General features: G+C 42.5%; 1 protein-coding gene across 1 annotated transcript in view; it reads right to left on the bottom strand.

Moving 5' to 3' along the window:
• Positions 1-17,818: 17,818 nt before the first annotated feature.
• The window catches only part of ATP2B1 (ATPase plasma membrane Ca2+ transporting 1), a gene marked incomplete at its 5' end in the record, with an annotated part of 35,888 nt that continues 25,891 nt past the window's right edge, over positions 17,819-27,815 (bottom strand). Inside the window, 4 exons of the mRNA XM_084262947.1 lie at positions 17,819-19,403; positions 24,553-24,711; positions 24,954-25,136; positions 27,095-27,202. Of these exons, the coding sequence (XP_084119073.1) occupies positions 19,092-19,403; positions 24,553-24,711; positions 24,954-25,136; positions 27,095-27,202 (762 nt within the window). The 3' untranslated portion in view covers positions 17,819-19,091. The remainder of the gene's footprint in view (positions 19,404-24,552; positions 24,712-24,953; positions 25,137-27,094; positions 27,203-27,815) is intronic.

Below are 27,815 nucleotides of genomic sequence, written 5' to 3'. Positions count from 1 at the left end.
GCTTTTTTAAAAAATAAACAGTCCCAATGGCTTTAACTGGGACCTAAGTAAAGCTACAGAATTATGTCATTGTTTGTTCTTGGTTTGGGTATTCAATCACCCATCCCTTTGTTACCTTCCATGATCTAGTTATCACCAATTAAACATGTAGCATTAAAAAAAAAAAGCTGGTAATGATCAGATGTAAATGTCCCACATTCCAACACATTGCAGGAACGCTGGCTTGAATACTTAAATGTAAACTCACTTGGCCTCTTCACCACTGCTGATGTCTTCAAGCTGTTCCTCAACTGTTTTTCTGGCTATCTGCTTTCTCTTAGGGTTTGTCAGCTATGAATGATGCCTCTCAGCAGGATACAGCCAAGCTACTTCTAGATCTTCTCCCTCTGGGAAGCAGGTTTAATACTAGACTTCAAGTGATCTTAAGTTATTCCATATTCTCTTTTCCTTTTCTTTATTTTCTCTTGAATGAGAGATGTTACCCTCTGTGCTGATGTAATTTTGTACTATGATACCTCAGTATTTCGAGTATCTTATGTTCTGAGGTTCAGGTGTGTTCTGGAAGCTCCTTAAACCCCAGCAAACAGAAGTATGTGTTAGTTTATTTACAAGCTGAGCTAAATGACAGTTCCAATTCATAGAGTCTTTTTCCTTTTGCTGCTTTCACAGCTGCTACCCTGACAGCAGCTCAGTATCCTTTACTAGTTTTAGGGTGCTAGCGAAACACTGAGATCTGTACCGACCCACAAAATTCCTGAATAATTCAGTGCCAGGTGACAGGCATAAACCAAAGGGAGGACTGTGAGCACTCAGAAGAAGAGGGTGGCATCCCTCTTTCCACAAATCGCTGGAAGAGTGTTTCTCAGGTTGTAGGGCTCACAAAGTTAGTCTGCTGCTTGTTGCTTCTCCTCACCTGAGAGTGTTTTGAAGACTCATAAATGCTTGTAGGAAGCAAAGTATTCCCTTGCCACAGACATATAATGAGCTGTAATGGTTGCAGTCATAAATCCAGCAGGTAATAGTTTTGATGCTGAGTATTTCTTCTCATTAGCATGCATAGATTGTATTTTTAGAATTATTTTAAGTTTATTTTAACTCCTAATAATTTAATACACTGACAAGTTGGCATGGTCTTTTTTCAGGTTGATAATAATTGTTCTGGGATACACAAGTGCAATCTACTGTATTAAGTTGTTGTGCACTGTGATGACAAAGACAAATGGTGCATCAGAAAATACCTACCAAGCATCATGTCTCAGTAGGCTGTTGTTCCAACAGCTCTGCAGGTTTATTTTCCCTCAGGCACTGGGTTAAGGCGGTAAATGTCTAAACAAATACACTTCTACAGAGGAACACAGAGACTGTAACTCAAGGCTGATGCAGGCTACGTGGCCACTCTAGGAAAGGACCTAATAAATGTATGTATAGAATTCAAGCATGCATAGACAAACCTGGTACCCTTTGTGCAGGTGTGCTGCAACATGTACATAAATGATGCTGATCACATATGATTTCATAGTAACTGAGGCAATGCATGTGCACAAGGGGCAAATGTCATATACTGGCCCACCTAAAATTCTGTCATATCTAAAATCAGGACTTTTAACTTGATCCTACTTTAAAATAAAGCTGAGAACCCCAGCCATAATTACGAGGGATCGTGTTGGGAGCAGCTGAGTTAGCAGCAGAGCTGTGCAGACCCCCCGGAAAAGCCTTTGGCTGCTGGCTGGGGCGGGGGGGAAAGGGGGAAGGCGCAGCAGTGGTGCACCCTTGGCGCTAGAGGGGAGTGTGAGATATGCTTTGCCAGCATTGTGTTGGTTATTCATCCACCTGCATGGAGGGGAAGAATGTGGTCTCAGGGCACAAAGATTTAATTACAGGCTGTCTTGCCGTTGTACAACCATCATACCTTGTGCCCCCAGCAACTTTTCAACCTCTGATCCAGTTCTTTTTTTTTTTTTTTATCCCTACATCAAAATGGGTATGAAAATAAATATTAAGACTGTGAAGTAACTTTGTGGAGCATTGTTGGGGTTGATCTTTTTTAGCTTTGTTGCAATGTTCTTTTCAGAATCCCATTAAAGTCTGCTTGCCCACAGCAGCAAGAAAATAGAAGAGAAAGTAGAAAACTACCTATATCAAGTACATACAGATTTGATATGTGAAAATGGTTTGGAATATATATATCATATTACTTTTGGTCTAAGAAATATCCTGGAATCCTGAAGGAATTGGCAGGTGTAGCTGATAAGCCATTCTCCATCATATTTGGAAAGTCACAGCAGTCAGGCAGAGTCCCCAGTGACTGGAGAAAAGTGAGTATCACACGCAGACTTTGGGAACTACTGACCAATCAGCCTCACCTCTGTACCTGGTAAGATCATGGAGCAGATGCTCCTGGACCTTATGTCAAAGCATATGGAAGATGAGGAAGTGACTTGAGACTGCCAACATGGCTTCACCAAGGGCAAATCATGCCTGACTAATCTAATGGCCTTCTGTGGTGGATTGACCGCATTAGTGGCCAGAAGAAGAGTGGCTGGTGTCATCTACCTGAACTTTTGTAAAGCCTTTAATATGGCCCCTAACAACATTCTTACCTTTTAATTGGAGTGGTATGGATTTGATGGATGGAATACTAGATGGATAAAGAATTGGCTGGATGGTCACACTCAGAGAATTACAATCAATGGCTCAGTGTCCAAATAGAAACCAGTAATGAGTGGTGTCCCTTCAGGGTCTGCTTTGGGACCAGTACTATTTAGCATCTTCCTTAATGACATAAATGATGGGATTGAGTGCACCTTCAGCAAGTTTGTGGTGCGGTCAACATGCTGGAGGGAAGAGATGACATCCAGAGGGGACCTTGACAGGCTGGAGAGGTCAGCCCATGTGACCCTCATGGAGTTCAGCAAGGCCAAGTGCAAGGTCTCGCACATGGGTTTGGTAGCAATCCCAAGCACAACTACAGGCTGGGTGGAGAATGCTTTGAGAGCAGCCCTGAGGAGGACTTGGAGGTGTTGGTTGACAAGAAGCTCAACACGACCCTGCAACCTGTGCTTGGATTCCAGAAAGCCAGCCATATCCTGGGGGCTGCATCAAAAGAAGTCTGACTAGCAGGTGAAGGGAGGTGATTCTGCCTCTCAGCTCTGCTTGGTGAGACCCCACCTGGAGTACTGCATCCAGCTCTGGGGTCCCCAGTACAAGACAGGCATGGAGCTGTTGGAGCGAGTCTGGAGGAGGGCCACAAAGATGATCGGAGGGCTGGCATAGCTGACAGATCTTCAGTATTTTCCCTTGCTGGGTGTATTGGTTGTATTTGTACTGAAGGATAAAGGAGAGAACTTAAAGTGCCAGAAGGGAAACACATCAAGGAAAACTGCATAACTTAAAGCCAGCACTTTATACCAAATAACAACAGGGATTAGAAGTTAAAAGCAACAATTACTCCATCAAAGAACTTCTTGTAAAGTCATTAGAATTCATATATAACTGGGTGTGTTATCCAAGGGTTTTTTTTTCTGTTTGTTCCTTTCAGTTAGATGCTTTTGTATAAAAGATACATATCTGTCTAATGACTGCAGGGATTAAATTCCATAATGTTTTTCCCTAAGTACCCAAAGAGCCCAGTAAAAATGCTGACATAGTAATATGCAGCTGAACCACGCAGTGAGCTGCATGTGGACTGCTTTTTAATGTTACCTTCAATGTTAGATTATAACATACACTCTTTAATATGCATGTGCATTATTAGAGTCTGAGCATGTTTGCAGCCATGGATTGTTTTCTGATAATGAGACTGGTTTGACTGTGGAATTTTCTGGCATAATCCTATTGTAGTAATGTTTGCCATGTTGCCAGTAATGTGGACATGTTGGTAAATATATTTTTATTTCAAAGCACTTGGATCTAGCTTCTCTGAGTGTGGGACCACTCCTTTTGGAAATATTTAGCCAATATGTTGTCCTAGAGAGGTTGTCAAACTATGGCCTGTAGATAATTAATTTTCCTGGTTTCATCAGCATAGAGTCACAACCTCATGCTCAACCAGTAACAACAACCACTATGATTCCTGTGCTAATTTAGGTTTTCTTTTGCTGATGGGAGGGAAGAATGGAAATTACTTCCTGTCTTTCAGAAGCTCGCTTGTCTGCACTTACCCAAGGACAACTAGGGGAACACACACATAGTCATATCAAATAGGAGTGAATGGTGAAGGCACAACAGGAAAACTAAAAAAAAGTGCTTGAAACCAGTAACCAGAACCGCCAGGTACAAAGTATGAGAAATGGCAATGAATGTTATTACAGAAACAAGTGAGAAAACACAATATACCACTGTTACTGGAAGACAAGGAACCTAATGGTGCCAGAACACCTGCAGCTAAGAAGTGGAGGAAGGGTGTATGTAGCTGTTAAAAACTCAGAAGGGTGAGGTCAGTGAACCAGTTGACCTTCTGGGTGCTCCACTATGACTTCCCATTTAACCAGTGTGTTTACAGTGGCAAGGTCGGTATCCTGAGAAGGAAGCAGAGGACCACACTCGATGGAGCAGAAACAATCTGCTGTGCAGCCTGGGGTATATAGAGTGCTTCTTCTGTTCCTCCTGCTAAAGGCTTGCTGAAGGCCAGGGTCTGACCCATCAGAACCTTCAGGTGCTCAGCGCAGGGCTGTGCTGTATTGGTTTAGCAATGCCATAATGCCAGTCTCCCAGCTCCACATCACATCACCAATCTATCCTCTAAAAAGAGTCCTCGCCTCCGTATCTCATGCCTGGTACAGAGATGGCTCAGGCAACGAGTTGGAAATGTCATTGCTCTCACCTCTGCTGCCCCTTTGTGGCACATCCCTAGGGACTGAGCCAGCAGTTTATTTTACTGGGGCTGAACTGGATTTTTGTTAGTACACTTAAAAGGAACCAGGAGAACGCGGTTCCCCTCTCCCCTTAGGTTGGTTTCCAGAGGGACAGGAGTAAAGGGAGGTGTTTCTGAGCAGCAGTGGCAGCTGCTTCCAATTGTAACAGAGACAACTGGGTCCTGTGAGAAAGAGAGAGAGAGAGAGGAAACCTTACAGATTACATTTTTACCACTTCATAGGCAACCCTAAATGCCAATTGATCCACGTTTCATCACTGGAGCAGGTTAGGGACGTCTTTGCCTGGAGAAGGAAAGCCTGCATCTGTACAGAATCTTTGCAGTATTTTTTTGCCTCACTGCCTGCTTGGGCAGGAAGAGCTTTCCAGCACGACAGTGGGCAAACCCACAGCATGACAGAGTACCACAGATGCTTCCTGCTGCTACAGTTTAGATATCTATTTTTTTGTTTGTTTTTCTTAAAATATTGCTTGTATGGCTGATGCACACAGGAAGATGAAGGGGGTGTGAGTAGTTTCAGGCTCTTGAAAGTTTTATTATTAAATACGCTGTTCTGTTCTGCCCACTGCATCAAGCATAAAGGCAGCCACTGTAAATGAGATGTGGAGGGAGCAGAACAGGGCTAGAGTACCAAAGAGTAAGCGGTGTAGTGACATCTTGTCTCATGCTGCTTGTGAAATGATGAAAGTCTAACCAGTGGGTCCTATCCCACCGATGAGGCATGCAAGTAGCACACGCCATTTTGGGGGGAAAAAATCAAGGCTGTAAATATCCTCCCCATTGCACACCTTTTTTTTAACACCCCACCCCCTCCCTTCCTCTCCTGCAGGAAGGCTGTATGGATAGCATGCCCAGCTACACATGTGTCACCTCTTGCTTTATGACTTCTTGTGGGACCTCTAATATTATTACATTTTATGCTGACCTCAGCATAACAACTGCTTTTGTTTCAGAGAGGAATGGCTTCTGGGTGGCTGAACAGCCCATGTGCTGTGTAGTGGAGAGAAGCAGAAGGTGTCATCTATGTAATATCGCAGAATGGAGCTGGGAAAAGTGGCCATAATTTTCTTGTTAAAACAGGTTTGCGAGAGCACTGCTCAGGCTCCCTGTAGCAGTCTGCTGGGTCACAAAACATCACTTGTTTTCATCATTTTGCACACTTCAAATCTCACAGCTGCTGCACGTGGACACACCATACCCAGAATCTCCGTCATGATCCAGTTGGGATTCCGTTTTTACCGGGGTGGTTAGTATGTACATGCTATGGAGACCGGCCCCATCCCTGGAGAGGACCAGACCAGCCTCACAGCAGGCGAGACACCCAGCCCGTCTGTATCGCTGCAACCTATGAGTGCTGCAGAAAAGAAAACAAAAGGAAGGCGCCTTCCCCTCCAAAGTTAGATGGGGTGCCTGGGAGTTGCCACAGCTTTTGCAGATGCAGAAGCAGGAGTCACGCAGGAAGGGTGCTCTGATGGCTTCTGCACATTCAGAACTAACCCAGGCAGTTTTCCTTTAGCAGGCTCTGAGGCCACAACCTGATAAACATTTTTCATACCACACAAACTCTCTGATGGAGCCAACACATTAAATTCATGCTTGAATGGTCACAAGGAAGCCTGTTGATGATAGCTCCTAACTTACATGGTGCACTGCTTGCATGTTTTTCACTGGATTGTACTCAGAAGTTCAGTTTGTTGGCTACTCCCACTGTAGTTTAAGAGAATCCATCCTTAACTAGGCTTGGTTTGAAAAACAGAACCTGCTGTTCATAGAAACAGCTTGTTCTTGCACCTATAGAAGGGACAGGGTGTGCGTTGAATTTCTCAGGTGTCAAAAAAGGATCCTTCCTGTGTGCTTGAAGAGCTGCCTTTAAGATCACGCCTGTTGCAAGGAAGTTTTCCCTTGATAGTAATGGACACAATCCTGAAATTTATCATAGAATGTTCTGGGTTGGAAGGGACCCCAAGGATGCCCAGGGCCCCATCCAATCTGGCCTTGAGCACCTCCAGGGATGAGGCATCCACCACCTCTCTGGGCAGCCTGTTCCAGAACCTCACCACTCTCTCTGTAAAGAACTTCCCTCTAATATCCAATTTAAAACTTCCTTCCTTTAGCTTTAATCCATCCCTCCTTGTCCTGCCATTGTCTACCCTTTTAAAAAGTCAAATCCCCTGCTTATAAGCTCCCTTCAGGTACTGGAAGGCTGCAATGAGGTCCCCTCGCAGCATTCTCTTCTCCAGGCTGAACAAGCCCAGCTCCCTCAGCCTCTCTTTATAGGGCAGGTGCTCCAGCCCTCCAATCATCCTTGTGGCCCTCCTCTGAACCCTCTCCAGCAGTTCCACATCTTTCTTGTATTGTGGGCCCCAGATCTGGACACAGTACTTCAGATGGGGCCTCACGAGGGCAGAATAGAGAGGGACAATCACCTCCCTGTCCCTCCTGACCACTCCTCTTCTGATGGAGCCCAGGATACCATTGGCCTTCCAAACTGCAAGAGCAGTTATGGAACATAGGAACACTTGCAGATGGACACATTTTACTGTGACACACCACTTAGTTATGTTAACCACATTAAATTTTGGTATTTTAAATATAGAGCACTAGATTAAGTTTCTTAAATCAGTTTACTTAGAACATTTGGTGTTCTAGCCCTGTTCTGCTGCCTCCAACCTATAGTCACTTAAGTGAAATCCTAAGCAATGATTTATGGTAATTGTCAAACTTTGGAATTCAGTTTCAGAGTTTCCCCTAAACCAAGGCAAGAAGTAAAGAAGAGTGAAATGCTTGAGGAAAAGTAGGAGCTAACAGATGGGATGTTTTGTATTATCCCTGATACTAATGCCTCGAGCTGGGTGCTTTTCAACCTGTATAACTTCATTCTTTTTGCTCCTCTCACTCCTGTGCCTTTATCCCACTTTGCTTCCCTTGGAGTTTTCAGCATCCTCCTCACTGCTCATGCTTTTGTTTCCACCCTCTCCTTTCAGCCCACGCCCCCCCCCCACTTAACTTCCTTTATCCACAGTATTTTAGCTGTTGCTTCCTCTATCTCCAGTTACGTGGGCACGAGATGTGGAAGGGGGGGGGGGGGGGGGGCACCTTTCTGCTCTAATTTGGCTGTCCAGAGAAGAGCCGCTGCAGCAGGGTTTGCAGTAGCAGTGCCAGCTCGGGCGGCAGCAGTAGTGGTTTACCCAGAAGCGGTTCCAGTGCGGGTCACCGCGCCGGCAGAGACGCTGTCGCAATGGCACGACTGAGGGGACGCTACAGGAAGAGAGGAGCGGGAGCAGAGGAGGTGACCCGAGCCAGCATCACAGATTCTGATGGCTGGGAAGGTTCCCAGATGGGTCCCCCTGCAAGCAGGGAGCGCAGTTCGCGCAGAGCAGGCCCGATTTGCACAGAATCTGCTGGATGACAGACAAGGCTGACTGTCTAGTAGGTTGCAACTTGTCTGTGCTTTCCACTGACGAAGTAAAAGACACCACCAGCGCCAGGGAAGCCCCCTTGATGCATGTCAAAGCTTATTCCAACACTTGGAAGGCAGTGGAGCACTAGCAGCAACAAGCATTAACAGAAGAAAATAACACTTCCCCCCTCCAGTTCCGCTCTTTGAAATGGCTGAGCCCTTTTGTTTCATAACATTATTCCTCCCTCTGGAGCAGTGTAATTTTATTAGGGTGATTAGTAGCTGAACATATTTCTCAATGAAGTTTCCTCAGAGGCCTGCTTTCTCTTTTACAGTACAACCCATCCAGCCCTGCAAGACTCAAACAAGGCAAGAAAACCACGGGAGCCCTTCTCTTCTCTTCTCTTGGGCAATGTCCTGAATGAAGTCAGTTTGGAAATAACTATCTGCAGTGTATCTGCTGACCCTGGATCAATTCTAAGTGCAACGCTTTGAGTCGTGCCTGTGGTAGCATGCAGGGGTCTGTCCCCACCTATTTCAGTCCTTCTGGCAGTGATTATTGGAGGTCAAGCACAGCTTCAGAAAACAAAACCTGAGGGGTCTGTTGGTGGTGCTGGCTGCCTTCAAGGGCAGTGGGGAAACAAGCTGATGTGAAATGGTCTTCTCAGGTGGTCTTCTCCCGGCTCAACCTCCTTGTCCAGCGATCAAAAGGCCTGTATCGCTTCTTCATTCCAACACATAAAATGCTATCGCCTTGACTGGCGTCAAGTTGACTCATCATCATTTTAGGTGACAAGCAGCTCACGCTGTTTGTAGCCATTCTGAAAAAGAGCTAAGTCAGTGAGATCTAAAGCTGTAATAACTGTGCTAAGGTACTGACTTGCCTGTGGAACAGGTGGGATCCGTGCTAGCCCAAGCTTGGTAGCAACGGCAGTTCAGAATACTTAACAGAATAAGAAGGTTGGAAGAGACCTTTGAAGATCATTGAGTCCAACCATTCCCATTCTAAGCTAAACCATATCCCTAAGTACCTCATCTACCCTTTTTTTGAACACATCCAGGGAAGGTGACACAACCACCTCCCTGGGTGGTTTTAGCGTTCCCTCTTTACTTCATCTTTTATCAAAACATTAATACTTTTGAAATGAAACACGCTGCAATATACTGGCCTTTAGAGAAGAAAACTCAAGTTAGTTCTGCACCTTGAGGTAGGGAGTCAGAACACAGTATATTAAGAGGTGGTGCTGTAGGAACTCCCCCGCATCTTCTAAATGCACTTATTTTAAATCCAGGTTACTTTAAAAGGCAATATGTTGGGGATTTTTTGGTTGGTTGGTTTTTTTTTTGTTGTTGTTGGGGAAGGGGAGTTGGGGTTAAAGAAGACATGACAACTGCTTTGCAGAAACCCAGCTATTTTTTTCAATAGTTAAAATGTCACATTTCTATTTGAGTCATCTCACATTTCTTTAACATTTGGTCAGCCAGCCAGCTGGCTTTACTATGCAGCTTATCTTGGAATATTTGACAGGAGGTTTTTGCTATTACATCCTTTTTAAGACTAGAACGGCAGTTTTGTAATGCCAGGCTTCCTACATTAGCATTTGAAGTTTTTACATGCAATTATCTGAGAACCAGTAAAAAGAGACTCCAAATCTGATATAACACTAAAAGTTCTCCAAGTATAACAAAGTCTTTGTGTAACTCAAGGCAAAAGAGGGGAGCATTTGTATGTAGCAGCAGAACTGACACTGAATTTAATTTAATTTCACCGGTATTTTGCTCAGTTTGATAAGAACCTGTAACACTACCACTCTGTGAGCCAAGGTGAGGAGGAGAGTTGGCTTCTCAATTCCATTTCAATTATAGGCTTCTAGGATTGAAAATATATTTTTTGGCACCTTTCATTCTCAATCAGTTAAAACAATAAACTATATTTCTTTAACTTTATATGACTGCAAAAGAACTTTCTTTTTCAGAAACTGATCTTAAGCTCCTAAAACCAGGAAAAAAACCCCGACCTGGACATTATCTTAGAGGAAAAGGAGCAGCTTCTTGCAAAAGTCCTAAGGAGGGGACAGGGCAGAGAAACGTCACAAACCTGCAGATAAATCAGCTTTTCACCTTTCTAAGAAACAGCTGTGATTCTTTGTTCTCTATGCCTGTGAAAGATTTGATAGAGCCAAATAATGGACCAAAAAATCCTCTTCTTTCTTGAGGAGCAGCTGTTTTCCAGAGGTCTGCAGCAGAGCTTCCTGGAGATGGTGTTAAAACCTGGGGGTTTTCCTATGTATTAGAGACACAGTGAGTGGCTAAGCATGTCTGTTGCATGTTTTATGAGCTGCAAACACAGAATCCTCTAAAACATCAGAGGGGCATAAACAAAGATTAACAGGTATCCAATTGAAGGCAGGTTAAAAATAGGGTCCCAGGGTACTTCAGGTGAGGAGGGGCTGTGGGAAGTGGAGTAATGCAAACTCCTGCTCAAAGCTTTAGAACTTCACGAAGTTCCATTCAGATTATTTCGGGAAGCATCATTCCTTTAATGCCTGCAAAGACAAAAAAGGCTGTGATTTCTCTTCAATAAAGAGCTCTTTTCTGCTGAATGGTCTTCCATCTCCACAAAAGACGATCTGAATAAGCTTTTATTTTGAACATTCGGGTACTGATTCAACCCAGCATCCCTCTTCACAGCTCAGAATATCTTCCCAGGGCAGCTGTCCACAGATAACCTCAGGAAGGAGGGAAAGGGGCAGAGATTAGAAGGCCCACTAAACCTGCGCAGTTCAGCACTGGTCAAAACTAAGCTCTGTGTTATTTCTCCTGTGGGTTTCTCTCCTAATGGGAAGTGAGGAAAAACCTCAGGCCCAGTTAAAACTTTACTGCCCTTTACTAAGTCTCGTTGAAAGTAAAAAAGGATGCCAAGGTACCTTGAGCCTCTTACAAGGAGGTTTTCATTCATTAACAGTAACTTAAATCCTGACTATCTCTGAACTGTAAAAATATCACCACCAAAGACTCCAAGATTAAAAGTTAGCTTAAGTTCAGCCCACTAGGGAATAACTTCAAGAACTGTTAAAACATTTAAGTAGCATTATTTGCACCAAGCTTCATGTTACCTATGGTAGCCATAGGATGATCTTCTAATTCTTTATATTCATTTTCAATTTTTAAGGAGGTTATGAGGAAGAACTGCTAGAAGAAAGAAGTGAAAAATGCATGTTTCTCTTTACAAAAAACAATGGGAACTGCACATTATTTTAGAGCACATATGCTACCCCCCTTCTTCTGCACCTAATGTCACCATCTTAAAAATAATAAAAAGAAAAAAGCAGCTGTAGCTATAGGAGGTTGCTCAGAGCTGTGTCTAGCTGGGGTTTTGAGTGTCTCCAGGATAGAGACTCCCTCATCTCTGTGGGCAACCTGCATCTGACTGTGAGCACAGTAAAAAATGGTGTTTTCCTGCATTCAGATAGAATTTCACATGTTGAAACTTGTGCCTAATGTAGATTAGACCCCTATATATCTAAAGAGCTTAATGCTTCGGGGTGTTTAATGTGGCAAGAGGTGATGTTAAGCAGGTGCTTGTCACCTGCAGCCAAGGGATCTGTGCAGCACAACAAGGGCCTGAATGCCACATAGTATGTGCAGAACCACACAGCTTGTGCCTGCTCGTGTTAACTTGTTGTGGATTGTTCAGTCTTCCGTGTACAGGGGCCTGCCCATCAGGATCACTGTGCTTGAACAAGTAGGTGTTTTACTACATAACTACCTTGCAGTCAGTCATGTGCTCTGACTCGACTGGCCCTCTGTGGAGCCAGGAGTTGGACGTGATGGTGACACCTCACCTGGAGTACAGTGCCCAGCTTTGGAGCCCTCAACACAAGAAAGACATGGACCTGTTGGTGCATGTCCAGAGGAGGGCCACAAAAACGATCAAAGGGCTGGAGCACCTCTCCTGTAAAGAGAGGCTGAGAGAGTTGGGCTTGTTCAGCCTGGAGAAGAGAAGGCTCCAGGGAGACCTTACAGCAGCCTTCCAGTACCTGAAAGGTGCCTACAGGAAAGCTGGGTAAGAACTGTTCACATGGGCATGTAGCAATAGGACAAGGGGTAATGGTTTAAACTCAAAATGGGGAGATTTAGGTTGGATATTAGGAAAAAAAAAATCTTCAATCTGAGGGTGATGAATCACTGGAACAGGTTTCCTAGAATGGTAGTAGAGGCTCCATCCCTGAAGATATTCAAGGTCAGGCTTGATGGGGCTCTGAGAGACCTGATCTAGTGAAGGTGTCCCTGCTTACTGCAGGGGGGTTGGACTAGATGACCTTTAAATGTCCCTTCCAGCCTTACACATTCTGTGATTCTATCTGACATTGCCTTTGCATGTATTTTCCTTATTAAGACCTCACAGGCCTTTTTGTACATGTTTTCAAAGCCTTGCCCTTAGGACTTTTTACTGAAGTGGCTCTTGAGGATGTACCTGACAGACACCTGCTGTAAGCCATAGTGCTTATGAAGTTTCCTGCCCCAGGCTTAAATTTAAAAGCGTTACCCTAATTCTCAGCACCTGTACAGCTGCAAGCATGAACAAATTCTCACTATATGTAAAGCTGGAACCTTGCCTATATACCAAGGTACTTTCATAGAAGCAGGCACAGGGGTATGAACGAACATCAAGGGCTCAGCTGGGTAAGGGGTGTTTATGAACTACCCCAGGAGAAACATTTTGTCTCAAACATTTGTTCTCTACTGCTCAATTCCTTTATTCATTCAATGTTCATTCTTAGTGTAAAACCTAATTCTTTGAGCTCTCACATCGATTTGAAAGTGGAAGGAGCGTGTGAAGGACCGGTCCCAGAAACATGACCAGCCACACTGCACAACAGTTTTCCATGGTGTTTACTGATAGTGGGCGAGATCATGAAATAAAAGGCAGAAGAGAATATCATAAGGTAGGATAGACAGATGATAAAGAAGACAAATCCACAGCTGCACCACCTCTTATTCCATCTGCCCCTTCACTGATCCCCTACAACAGTCCTTAACAGACTGGAAGGGAGAAGAGAAGAATGGGGGAAGATACGTCCATACAAGTCCTAGATTTATTAGAACTGAGCCTAACTGGAATAGATAAAAGGAAAAAAGATAGAAATTACTTGTCTTTTTGTAAATTAAAATACAAGAGAAAGTTATTTTTCCATTGTGTTTTTTATTTAAAAACACTAGTTTAGTAGAGTGCTTTTTGGAGGATGGAACTCAATTAATTACTGTTACATTGACCCAAATATTAATGACCAATATATGGCGAGTTAGTAAAGACATACCTTCCCATCTTTAAAAGCAGGGGCATCAGGAAGAAAATCCTGTTGCTTCCTACCAAAATATCAATTCCAAGAGCTCCCTGTTTCATATCATCTATACCTGATTCATGTGGCCTTTCACAGGTCCTATGACAAGGGTCTGAATGTTCTAAACTGCTGAGTTTATCAGATTCTCTCCTAAAATACATAGCACAAAACACTGTGCATTAGCTGCCAACACAGTATTCAAAATAAGTTCTGTATTTCCCCACAAACACCAGCCAAATCGTGGCTTACCTTCAGGACATCCCAAGACTAGCTTAGGTCATAACTGGAGATGCTTTATACCTACAGCCATGAGAGCAAGCAACTTGTATATAAGAAGGAGAATACCAAGTTAAATCAGTTTAAATTGATTCCTACTGGAACAGGCTGCCCAGAGAGGTGATGGATGCCCTGTCCCTGGAGGTGTTCAAGCCCAGGTTGGATGGGGCTCTGGGTAATCTTGTGTAGATCCAGGCCTGGAGGTTAGTGGCCCTGCCTGCGGCAGGGGGGTTGGAACTGTCTGATCCTTGGGATCCCTTCCAACCCAGACCATTCTATGATTCTAAATCCTGTAGCTGTAAAACTGAAATTGTCAAAGAAGCAGGTGTGTCTTTTAGGGTTTATTTGTACAGTGGTTTTGTTTGGATTTTTAATTGTAGTATCTTAAATGAGAACTTTTGGGAGGCTATTTGCAGAAAGTTTTAGAAGCATTTGAACTGTACCCTGTGATTCCCCACAGGAGACTCTAAAAGCTTTTAGACAGGGAAAGCTCGTACTCACTTTGTGCTTTAGCAGTTGTCACAGAGGAGAGCCAAGACTGTGCCTTTGCTAAGGAGCAAGCCACAGAAGGTTTTCTGTATGATCGGACTTAAGAGTCGTCCAGTATACTTCAGCTTCCTGCCATGTGAGAGAGGCAGCCTAGGAAAGCAGATGATGCTCAGAGCACCGTTGGATGCTGCTAGCTTTGCAGTGACTCAGAGGGGTACAGAGCACGTACTTGCATTTCAGCGAGCAACTGCTGCTTCATGGTTGGACTGACAGTAGTCTCTACACCGGAATTCCAGATGCCAGGGGACGTTCCAGTATTCCTGAATACGTGTTTCCGTCAACCAAAAGTTGGTAGTTCACAGAAATCCGTCTGCTAGTGATTTTTCCAGGCTTTAATTCCTGCCATCTTCCAGTAGGGGCAAGCCAAAAAACACTTTTCAGCCTAATAATTTTATAGATTTTTTTTTTTTTTAAATTAGGTGTCAGGTGCATGTAGCAGTAGTTACAGAGGAATTCACTAAAGCTTGAAGGTCAGATCTGGCTGAAGCAAGCTACTGCCCATCTTCTGCAATGCTAGGCATCCTTATTTATCTTGTAAAGGAATATCAACAGAACATTAACAAGATCTGGAGTGGTCATGAATCTGCATGTGAACAAAGAACTAAGTCCTCTGCCTGCTCCATACAGGGCAGGAGAAACCTGATGGCTTCCTTGCAGCTGTTTATGTTTTTGACATAAACTTGGTCAACCTCTTCTCCTTTTAGATATAATTTCCTATGAATTCTGTTGAGTCACTGTGGATGCCCACGAGTCATGAACAATTTGTTTCCCGTGCTGAGGAATGCTCCCTGCTTTGTCAGATTTGCACTGTAAGCACCAACTCCAACTTCACATTTTGCAGCTAGAATGGCACTGGCCACTGTCCTGTGCAGTCTGTCTTCTTTCAGGTGTTTATACCCATCCCATAGTTTTCTAAGCAAATTCTCATCAGACCTCACTTCAAACAAAAAAGGACAAGTGGTACCTGTAGGAGGCTTTTGGTTCAGACACCACGTGAGCCGAATCTTTATAGATGCTGTGGTCTCTTCAGAGGTGGTTAGGTAGTTCTGTATATGGTCCAGGTGAGAAGATAAGCAGGAACAGCTCTAAGGCTCTGGATTCTGGCCCGGGATGTCTCACAACATTGCCCTGAATAAGCAGGCCAGTGCAGTCTGGAGATGTCAGAGCTGGACTCTCCATGGTGGCCAGGATCATCCAACAAAGGTAAGGCATTTCAGTGAGGGCTTGAAATCTGTAAGACGAAAAGGTAACGCACTGCTTGGGGAGAGGGTGCAGGTGGAAAAAGGCAGGAACTCCTTATGACTAAGTATTTACATCTGAAAAGCAGCACAGACATTAAGGCATTCTACTGTAATTAACACAAGACTTAATATGACCTGGATTCTTCCGGGGCTCTGCAAGGGCTGGCACTACTGGCAGGAGAAACAGAACTTATCAGGCCTGTGGAATAACTTCCCAATGCACAAGTTACCCTTCCACAACTATTGCATTGGCTTGCTCGCTTCAAAACGCATTGGAAGACTTCCCATTGCTCTAAGAAAGCCTCCCAAGAGTGTCAGTGGCTATTCTCTGGCTGCTTGTGCTCTGTACAGACCCCTGCATTGACCCACTGGTTTGGCGCTACGCTACGTGTTTCCGTTATTCTCTCCAGACTACTCCAGGAGGCGCCACTTCCTCTTCCTGTCAAGACCAATACAGGAAAAAAAAAAAACATTCCCCCTTATAATTCACCCTGCCCTCGCAGCCAAGATCAGGCATCCCAAGATTTCTCTTCCTACACAGATATACTGAGTTTTAAGCCACTTCCAACAGCAGTCAAGCCTAGAAGTGCATTTATATGACAAGGTGCTATTGCTCGATCGCGATACCGCGTACGCCGTGACCTCCGGAAAGGGAATGAGCCTAAAGTCATAGCAAGAGCTATTCTATAGAATGAGCATGCACTTCAGGTTTAAATCAGTACTGTACTGACATTCAAGAATTTCAGTCCCCATACAGACTGAGATGAACAGCACTTTTATTTATTTCATTTACAAGAAGAAAGACAAGTAAACCTTACAACCAGAAAGGCAACGAAGGCCTCATGACCTTAGTGATAACCATTTCATAATCTAGGCAGCACATTACCATTTCTTGAGATCACAAAGAAAGCATACTCCCCTCTTGAACAACTTTTCCTTATTCCTGTAAGGAAATTTCCTGGAAGAGCAGCACACTGGTGTCAACAGAATCAAGAGGGGCCACCAATGTGCAAAGCCTACATTCACCTCCCCAGCCACCCTCCAAAGGCTTAAGAGTAGATTTTATTCTGAAGAAGATAACAGGCAGTCATCATCACAGCTAGAAGAGAAGGAAAAATTTAAGTCTGTTTTCAAATGAAGTAAAAATTTCCATGTGCTATGAAGTTGAATGAAGATACTTTCTCACACAGCAGTGTACTTCATGGGTAAAGAAACTTTCCTCATTGGAAGCCAAAGCTTATCTGACTTTTGTAGTAGGGAGAAAAAGCTTTACATAAAAACCAAAGCTCTCTGTGCAAGAGCTATGATCTAAGGGAAGTGCTAGAGACATACGGGAGAAATTACTACACAAAGTGTCAAGTGCAAACCCCCCTTGCCTAGAATTCAGTGTATTTACCTAAGTCCAATAGAAGAGACTGAATTGAGGAGTGGTTGACAGTGGGATACAGTGCTACAGGTTGAACATTAGCCTCTCTGAGACAAGACCAAGCACGTGTGTCTTGTCACTAGGGAAAGATACAGTTGAGCTTCTGAACCTGCTCATTTCTGCAGTTTGCTCTAGTGTTATCTCCTCCATCATTACCAAATGGAGTCCTGCACTTCTTTGAAGAGACCCCTTTAAAAATCTCAAAAATTCTGTATTATTTGGCAAAAAAAAGAAAAAAAAAGAAAAAAAAGAATCATTTCCCATTTAAAAGAACACATAGCTGGAAAAAGAGGGGGGTGGGTGGGGGAGTTTACAACTCATCTCTTCAGTTGCTCTTCTAAGTAGTATCGGACCTAGAAAATGTGGGGAAATACCAGATCAAGTACTGTTCCATCATCCTTCGCTGTTTAAACAATACAGTTGAAGCAGTCCATAAGTTCTTCAGGCAAACACTAGCAGGTCAGTTTTGGTGCCTAAGATATTAATCAATTGAAAAATACATTTTCAGCAGTCATGCCGTCGGTTCTCAGTTTCCCCTCACTTACGTGGTCGGGGATAATTTGTTACATAGTACTCACAGTAAGTCTTGGAATTTCAGGCAGACCTATTCATCCCCAAGGAGTATCCTTTTGGCCCAAGTGAAGACTTTTGAGTACCTTAGCTTACATTCATTCTGGAGGCAGCCACCATGATTCCATTTACCCAAAGTACTATTTTTAATGGGGCTGTTACCATCTTGAAATTGCAATTTAAAGCCAACCAGTAATACCAAAGAGTACTTTTCAGTGTTTCCAGTGAAGGAGCTGAGAAAAAAAATCTGTAAGAAACCATTGCTGCAATTTTATTTTAACAAAAGGGCAGATTTATTCATGTTTACAAACAAGTTTCAAAAACAAAAAGGAGAACATGTATGCTACCCACTAACAACCTTTCAAAATGCCAACAGCCCTCATGCTGCATGAAGGATTCTATAAGATTAGAAAAAAATCACAGTTCCACTCACAGTTCACCAAGACAGCACTAAACTAACATGTTTAGACAAAAACAAAGGACTAAGATTCTGATGTATTTTGATTTAATCCATTTTGCCCGAGATAACAGAAATATTTCAAGCAAGTTCCATCACATATTGATGTCCTGCATTAAACAATCCTACTAAGTTCTGAACAAAAGTTATTCAGTAAGTTTCTCAAAATTTTTAAAAATTAAACAGTTGTTTCAAAACCATTAAGTAGTAAATGTATTTAAGAAACTAATTAGGACAGAGGCCATAACTTCATTAGAACACCACTGCTCATGTTTTTACAAAGCATTAGTGTTATCTATTTGGCTATTAGTATTAGCAATTTATCTACAATATTTAACAAGGTAAATTGCAGGCAAAATTTAGTACAGTTTCAATAGAAACACCCTTTTCCTGAAAATACAGCAGTATTTGAAGGACTATTTTTTTATAGTTTTTTGTTGTGTTTTTTTTCTCTGCATCATTTATAAGGAAGCTTCCCATCTATGAACAGGAACAAAAAAAGTATCTACAAACCTTGTAAACAGATCTGTATCATTTATAAACATAAATAATTCCAAATTATTAACAGCCAACAGCAGAAATTAAAGTATCAATTCAACGATCCAGGGCCTCCTTGCCCTTCCCAGCCTTCCGCTCAGAAAAGGATCATGATAAACTAAAGCTCTGCTAACACACTGTTCAGGACCATTCCTTAAGTACAACAGATGATCCACAGGTCACTTATGCCGAGTTACTGTTTATCCGTCAGAGTTCATTAATACTCCCACCCCCAGAAAAGCACCCTCCAGTCTGGCAGAAAGCTTTTTTTTTTTAAAAAAATAAATCTACATTCGTACAAGTGTGTCTTCTGTTGAAGTCCAAGACAAGAACGTCATCTTGTCCATCATAATGTGTGAAGAGACCCAGTTTCAATTTCTTTACAATGCAGCTAGTGTGTTAACATTCAGCTTACAATCAGAGTGATGTTTCCAAACTATGTAGCGGGCTCCCTGGGGATGAAGAGGTAGCAGACTTGTTCATGTCTGTTGTAAGGTGAATTCCACTGTCAACCGCATTGTTATTTTTATTGGGAGAGGGTGGGGGAGTAGAGTTGCGTTTCGTTGGAGCGTCATCTTCAGCATCGGTATCATCAATAAGGGGAATATGAGGCTCGGAGTCTTCTATTCTAAACTCAGGATGCGTCATAAAATTGTGAATTGAACTTCGTGTCTCAGGTTTCTCCAGCCCCTCGTACAAGGAGCTACGAAATGCATTCACCACTCGGATCTGCAAACAAAGAAGAGAGGCTGTTAAAACGCTGCCGGGGGTTTGGCTGGTAAGGGCATGGTGCTTATGAGTTTGAATCCACAAACAGCTAGACATGAGTGAATCAAATTTGTATGTGATGCAGTGGAACTTGCAATAAACTGTAAAAAATGAAGAGCGTTTCAGTAGAGCACTGCCAGTCTACACAGTAGGAATGAAAATTGTAAGAGTGCTGCAAAAAGGTGAAGGGCCTAAGGATTCAGACATGGCACTAGAGGAGTTCAATTATTTAATGTGGTCTAAGCATTTTTCAGAAGGGAGGCCAACAATTATTTGCTTGTTCACAAATCGAATCTCAATGAGTGGTTTATTAAATACTTGGGAGGGGGTGGATTTGGGAGCAGGGGAAGAGAGGGGAGGCTGAAAATAAGTTAGAGGGTAAGAGGGTTACTAATTCTCATGCTGGGAAATAGGATGTCAACTGACTATGAAAAAGCCAAGCAAGTGTAAGCCAATGTCACAATGATCAGACATTTACAAAGAGTCATGCAAAAAAGGATACCACTAACAGCTGTAAATGTTCGAGTATATACCGGTTTGCCACACTAGAGGAAGTTCCTTACTGAATAGTGCTTTGGAAACTTTAAGACCAGAACTAGGAAATTGAATACTCTATTGTAGTACAATTAAGCAGCCAAAACAGGTTTCAACTTCGAAGAGACTATTCAAGTAGCACCAGGTATGAGAAAAGCAGGTTATCAGCCTCAAGTCTTCAATTTACACTGAATTGATGGACAAAATTCCCAAGCTGAGCATTATTAAGCCCTTTCATTGTTTAACTAACATTTTTCAAATGAGAAAGCCAAGTTTACAGAATTCAGAAGCAAACATTTTGGATTAAAATTAAAACAAAATACAGTTTAATTTTGCAAACCGTGCATGTCCAAGTTGACTTGGATTTAAGCTTTCCAAGCTGTAATTTGAATGATGAAGCCATCTGCCCGTGGCCCCTTCTCTTCCCACGACCCACGTGTTTCCCTGACCAACCACAGGAATTCAGGATTCGTTCTCGAACCAATAAAACCACTAAGGTGACCCCTTTGTCCAATTCTTCCATCAAGATACAGTTTCTCCCTTCTTTTAACTCCCTAGTCAATTCTCAACATCTCTACTCTGACTATGTCTCCAGCAAAGCACAATTTCAATCCCAAAGCTCCTCTGTTTTATAGTAAGCAAAACAACTCTGTAGTAAACAAGACCTTACTGGTACAAACAGTAAATCAAATTTAAAGTTGCTGTTTGGTTTCTTAGGACATCCAAGATGACCTGTTTCAAGCCAAAAAAATGTCACAACTAGAGCTTCTGTAGAGTCCATTTATTTTTACTATAAAGTGACTTCCAGGTGAAGGAATGAAGCAGGTCAAGGTCAAGCAGATGAAGACCACAGACTTCAAAATGGCTAAGATACATCAAACAATCTCTCTGTTTACAGAGAGAGGCTCCCTAAAAGCAATGCATTATCAAATCTGTTACCACAGAATTAGGTCCTGTCTGTGTTCTTTGATACCTAGATAGTGTTGTTTTCTCACCCCTAATCGCTCAGAGGACCTACCAATAAAGGGAGGACAGGGAATCGTGGAATTGTAGGGATTGGAAGGGACCTCTGGAGACCATGTAGTCCAACTGCCCTGCTAAAGCAGAATCACCTACAGCAGGTTTCACAGGATTGTGTCCAGACAGGTTTTGAATATCTCCACGGAAGGAGACTCCATCACCTCTCTGGGCAGCTTGTTCCAGTGCTCTGTCACTTTCAAAGTGAAGTTTTTAAAATTCAGATGGAACTTCCAGTGTACCAGTTTGTGCCCACTGCCCCTTGTCTTGTCACTGGGGGCCACTGAAGGGTCTGGCGCCATCCTCTAGACATCCACCCTTTACATATTTATAAGTACTAATGAGATCCTTTCTCAGTATTCTCCAGGCTAAAAAGACCCAGCTTTCTCAACTCTTCCGCATATGAGATGCTTCAGTGGCCTCACAATCTTTGTAGCTCTCTGGTGAAGTCTCTCCAGTAGTTCCTTGTCTTTCTTGAACTAGGGAGCCCACAACTGGACTCAGTACTCCAGATGTGGCCTCACCAGGGCAGAAGAGAGGGGAAGGATAATTAACCTCCCTTGACCTGCTGGCCACGCTTTTCTTAACGTGCCCCAGGATACCACTGGCCTTCTTGGCCACAAGGGGACACTGATGGCTCATGGACAGCTTGTCCACCAGGAGTCCCAGGTTCTTCTCTGCAGCACTACCTCACAGCAGGTCCAAACCTGTACCCGGGCATGGGGTTCTCCCTAGGTGCAGGGCCCTACACTTGCCCTTGCTGAATTTCATTAGGCTCCTCTTTGCCTAACTCTCTAGCCTTTCCAGGTCTCCCTGAATGGCAGCACAGCCTTCTGGTGTGTTGGCCACTCCTGGTTTTGTATCAGAGTACACTGTCCCCCCTCATTCAGGTCATTGATGAATACGTTAAATAAGACAAGACTGGACCCAGTACTGAGCCCTGGGACACACCACTGGCTACAGGCCTCCAACTAGACTGCACTGCTTATCACAACTCTCTCAGCTCTGTCAGCTCTCAAGAGCATGAAAGTGCTTGAGAAGTAAAAGATAACAGCAGCTAACGCTTTACTGTTCATCACATGAAAAAGCTTGAGCACGCAGTTAAGGAGTTGGCATGTTACATGAGCTTTAAACAAGTCCAGCACACTACATAAACTGTCTTGGCACTTACCAAGAAAATCAGCGATGACATGCCAGACTGAAGGTTTGCAATGCCTTTATTTAGCACGTTGCATCTCCCTCTGCCACAGATTTTATGTGGCAAAATGAAATATGAGTCCCTTGTGGGACTGTTCCATTGCTTACAGATGGCAAGTTTGAGCATAAGCAGCAACGGAGAATGATTTTTCTCTCAACAGGACAGCTGTAATTATCGTAGGGATAGAAGTGTACCCACAACAAAGGCTTGGCTCCCGTGCAAAATGCATGCTAAACCAGTGGTCTAGACATTCCTATGAACCCAAGGATCCTGAAAGATTTCAGCCATGAAGGCAGAAATCAGACTATCAGCATTTTAAGTTATACTTACAAAGGGGAAAAAAAATCTAGTGTTTTCAAGGCTTTGTTTTCAACTACTCCAGATAATTAGACAAAAGAGGCAACTATAAATAAATTGCATAAGTGAGGAGCAAACAAGACAATTTGTTATGTGTAATTTATACTGTCATCAGGCCTTCCTCATATTAGTACCGAAAAAAGAGGACTGTTACTGTCCCAGAGCTGTGCCGCATCACCTCTCTCCAACCAGCCCCTTTCATGGGACAGTGATGTCAGGTGCTGCGGACAACAGCCTGGGCTGACTCAGCTCACCTATGCTGACTGCCTGGGAAGGTTGACTGTGGCCTGGCCAGAACCAGGACAGCACTCCAAACCCTCCTAGCCAGGTGGCTGCTTAAGAGCTGCAAATTCACTTTGTAGGAATAGCTGAACTATTTTCCAACGAAAAGAGACACAGTGAACAAGCACATCTGCTTTCCATTAATATTTATCAGTAATCAAAAGTTGTCCTCCTCGAGGGCATAGCAGGTGGCTGTACTACTTAGTGAGGATCTGAAACTAGTTCTTTGCTGTTGTAGCTCTGTATCTGCATTGGTCATTCGATGCAATGAGATGCTGCGGTTCATGTTAAGATTCTGATCGAATGGCAGTATGGCATGAAGTTGCTCTCTAGAGGATTCCGAATGTCTAATTAATGTTCTTGAGTGTAGTTCGGGATACAGGTTACTAATTAGCATTTTAACTAGGAGACGGAATCCTCTGCATCCTTACTGTAAATCTACTTTTCGTTTCATGTTCTTGAGGCATGCGAATTTGTCGGCTGAGCTTCTCAATGCTACTGTGTAAGGTAGGGAAATACCTGTCTCACTGATGGAGAACAAGTACAGAGGTAAATAGAAGAGAACATTTTCATTTAAGACAGCTCCTGAAATTAAGGGTCTTCATCCATCTGGCAATCTGTAAGTTTAAAGGGGGGGGGGGGGGGAGAAGCCCTCTCAGTTATTTTAAAATAACAATTATTTAACCAGGGTCTAGGAAGTTAGAGAAGGAAGTTAAACATGTAATTAAGATGGAAAAGTCTTTCAACAATACGTATTAGCCATCAGTATTCAACTATAAATGTTATGCATCTTCAGGCTCCAGAGTTTAAGCCTACATACATGAACAATTAAATCTCTAGCCTCTACAGGGAAGAAGGCTGAAACTGAAATGCTGCTGAGAACACAATGTTAAGAGGGCAGAATTAAGATGAGATAAACTTTACTTTCACTGATGGCTTATGAACTGCTGCCAGAAGAACCTAGAGAGGAAAAAGAACCCTTCAGATTTGAACGAAAGTTTCACTTAAAACTTTTTTCCCTTTTTATATTAGCTAATTAAATGTTTCTTCTGACTTGTAGGCATTTTGGAAGCTTTGTTTCGCCACCCGAACCCTGATGTTGAGAAAGCTGTGTTATTCAGTAAAAAAAAGTCCAACAAAAGCAGAGGTTCAGAAGTTCCTTACAGGCTACAAAGAAAACACATTTAGTGCTCCATGTTCTAACTACACCCGTGTTTTTAACACACCATTTTGCTTTCCCATCGGCTTCTTTACCTTAAGGATCATTTGTGCTGCAGGGCGAGACGTTTATTATTGTAGACCTGGCTCCATGATTCTACAAGCTAACTCACTTATTCAATGTAAGTCACCCTAAGAGGCATATACTCGAAAATTTACAACAGTTTTTCACATTTTTATCTTAAACATCCCTCTGTACACAAATGGATGAAGGCACAGGATGTGCAGGCTCACAGCTTTCACATTAAAGTCTTTTGTTGAAACTGTTCAACCTGTTCTCAGCCCTCTAAGAAAAAAAAAGTCTTGAGGACTCCACTTTGTGGAAGAGCTCTACAAAAGCCTGAACGATGATTTTAAGTACTAAGGAGAAAATGAGAAACGTTAGGTACGTGAATTAGGAAATGTTAATTTCATGCACTTTAGGAACACACACTCACACCCCACAGTAGTAGAAGCAGTAGTAGAGGAAAACACTACATGTGTAGGGGTAGAAATATTTGTTACATCATGGTGCTGGCTGGCGATGGAGGGTTGCCGCCTTAGAGCCCCCTGAATGGTACTTCCACTCTGGAAAGCATTCACTACATCCATCTGCAAGGAATCAGAGATTGTGACAGCTTGCTCAGCAAGAGAGAGAGAGAACAAGAGAAAGGACCATCCCATCTATAACACACAAAAAAAAAAAGTAAAGAAAAAAAGGCACTTTTTATAGAGCAGATACACAGGCAAGAGTTGCATTTAGAGCTGAAGAAAACAGAGGACCCTGAGGGATTACACATCCATCTGTACCCCCTTTTGACAGTCTCAGTCACGCCAGTATAGAACTACCACCTTAGTCAAAGGACTGGAGATGGAGAGATTTCCCTCATAACACCCACTGCGTCCTACCTTTTTCAAGACCATACCTGAGTTTGTATCCTGTTTAGGCCCCTAAACCACAAGATCTGACCACGACGTAATTCTCTCTCAGCGTGATCAATCTCCTCTACATCTTCTGCTAATTCTTCTTCAGGAATCTCTTCCTTTTGTGTTCCATGACCAGCTTCTTTAAGGAATTTCAGACGGCTGGTTGGAATTGTTGAGATCAACTAACAGCGAATGAAAAATATGAATCAGAATTACTCCTTTCTTTTCTAAAAGAAATAATAAATGTAGCACCAGGCTTAAAGCTTAACATAATATCCTGCATACAATTAGCAAAGTTGAAAAAAAAAAACAGATTACTAAAATGGGATGAGTGTGTCAAATGTAGAGGGATCACTCCCGCTGAATAGACGCAAGGCTGTGAATATTCTCACCACCTCAACCAAGGTGTGAAATTAAACCTGGACTACAAACCTAGAAAACAAAACATCCTTGCTAGGGACAAAGAATTCACTTTTAACATCACTTGATTATGCCATGAAGGAGCAATACTGAAGCTACAAGAGAAGTCACTTCTATAGATTGTGTTTCTATCTGCAACTTTCAGAGCTCCATCATTTTGATGAGCATGATGTATTACCTCAAGTGAGAACAGTATCATTTAATGCAGCCACAGTAAATTCAGAAGTGACATGCAGTGTTTTGTAACCTGGGAAGTACTTGCAAGGTGGGTGATATTTCCAAAACCCTTATCCCAAACTGTTCTTTTGCTACATGGTGTAGACTAGCTCCTGTATCTTAAACTAAACAAATACTACATGTGGTTGTTTCAGCTTTCCTTTTCATCCCCACCTTCAGGGGTATTCTGGTGAACTAGGTAGTTAAGGGGAGTCATCTTTTGATATGTCCCGTCTAGCAGATCCAGATCAGTTCCAAGACTGCTTTCCTGTGTCATCACAAACCTAGAAGACCATTTCAGCAGCTGCAGAGGAAAAAGACTGCTCCAAAAGCAAGATAAACAGCCCTTTATGCTGAAATCGCTACTGTGAATATTCCAAGAACACACTTCAGTTTCTACTATCATCTCAGACAGTGAAAAGCTCTTTGATTTTAATGCTATGCTAGAGCAGCAGGAACTGCAGCAGGGAAGCTTTGCCCTTGCAAGACACTTTGGGTCAAAGGTATTTCAAGCCATCTTGATTCTCTTCTAGGCTACTTTTAAACCTCAGAGTGACTCTGATTTTTTTTTAAATAATTAATTTTCCAGAGAGCCTTCTTAAAATGCTCGTACCCACTTTTGGAATATCTGCCTACGTATGTATTTACAACTAAAATTCACCCTACCAATTTTATACTGAAACCTGAAGTGTCATTTACAAAATGGAAGGAAAGAAACTGTAATGGAAAACTCTTCATGTGGTATGAAAAGTTTAGACAACTATGTCATTAAATAATGGAAAACTCTGTAGCTCTAGAGTTTCATGTAAATAAGCTTGCTGCTTACAAGCACTATTGTGCATGCAATAGTAATGAAACCAGGGTGGGGTGGGGGAGGAGTGTGTGTGCATGTGTGGGGTAAAAATCAAAATGCAATAGAATCATAGAATATCCTGAGTTGGAAGGATCATCAAGTCCAAAGCTTCATATGTAGAACTTTCAAATTGTTTCAAAATTATGCAAATAAAGATTAAAGAGAAAGTTGCTTTTGAGGTTTGCTGCATTTCTTGCTCCTCCAGGAATATTTTAAAATCAAGAAAATACTAGCATGTTTAACAATTCTGATTTTTCAAGAACGCCATTCAACAACAAGTTAAGTATATTTAACATTAACATGTTCATTGCATCTGTGTTCTTACAGAACTTCTAGTACTTCTCTGTCTAAAACTATAATTTCATATTTAAGTTATCTACAGCTGCTTCTAGTTAAAATTTATTAAACATAAAAAAGCCATAGCATCTAGTTATGAAATGTAACTAACTGACCAGGTTAGAGTGAGGAACATCCAACTAATGACTTTGTAGTTATTCAACTAACCAATGTTCATCAGTATTTACTGTTAATACCCATGTACTCATACAGTCCACTTGAATGCTCTGAATGCTGAAGGTTCTGTATTTGTATTTTCCATGTGAATTATTGTAATGCAAGCAGATACTTGGCATTTTGAAAAAGCTACTTTACCTGGCCCCAGAGTAGTGTTCCCATGCCCAGGAAAATGGACCACAGCCACTGTTCAATGGAGAGTTCTGAGCAACTGAAAGGCTTCCCACCGAACTGCACAATAATTATCTGTGAAGAGCAACATCATTAAACAACACGAATCAGTGACTAGAGAATTCCCTACTGCTTTAAGATCACAACACACAACTCTGCATTAGAACATAGTATTTCCCATCTTATTAAGCATACACTTCTGCTGTCTCAGCAGTTTGGGTAAGTTTCCAAGCCTAAGCCATCTTAAGCTCTTCAGTATTTCAAGAACTACTGGTTTATTCTTCAAATGCCACACTCACAAAAACTTGACATTTTGCTTGTAGTTCATCCCTTCATTTCCCAACCACAGCATGCTACAAATTTACAGTCATTATTTGTCATATAAACACCCATCTCAGAGCCTAGTGGATTAATAAACTTCTGCCTTACCTATTACAACAAGCTGTACAGGCCCTAATGGGCAAGGTATCCCTCTGCATAGGAATTATATGCATGAAAGTCTGCCCTGGAGAATCAACAATTCAAGTAGCAGGGCAGGCATAAGGAGGAGACAGTATTGACCATTAAGTAGGACACCTGACAGTTGAAAAGCCCAAGAGTATCTTCTTTTATTAATAAAGAATAAAAACAACTCAGAAGTTACTTATTTGGGAAGACATTTAGTCTACCAAGTTTATAAAGGGAACAC

This window comes from Gallinula chloropus (assembly GCF_964237585.1).
Source record: "Gallinula chloropus genome assembly, chromosome: 1".
NCBI classification, from domain to species: Eukaryota; Metazoa; Chordata; class Aves; order Gruiformes; family Rallidae; genus Gallinula; species Gallinula chloropus.
This window is presented reverse-complemented; position numbering and strand designations above follow the sequence as displayed.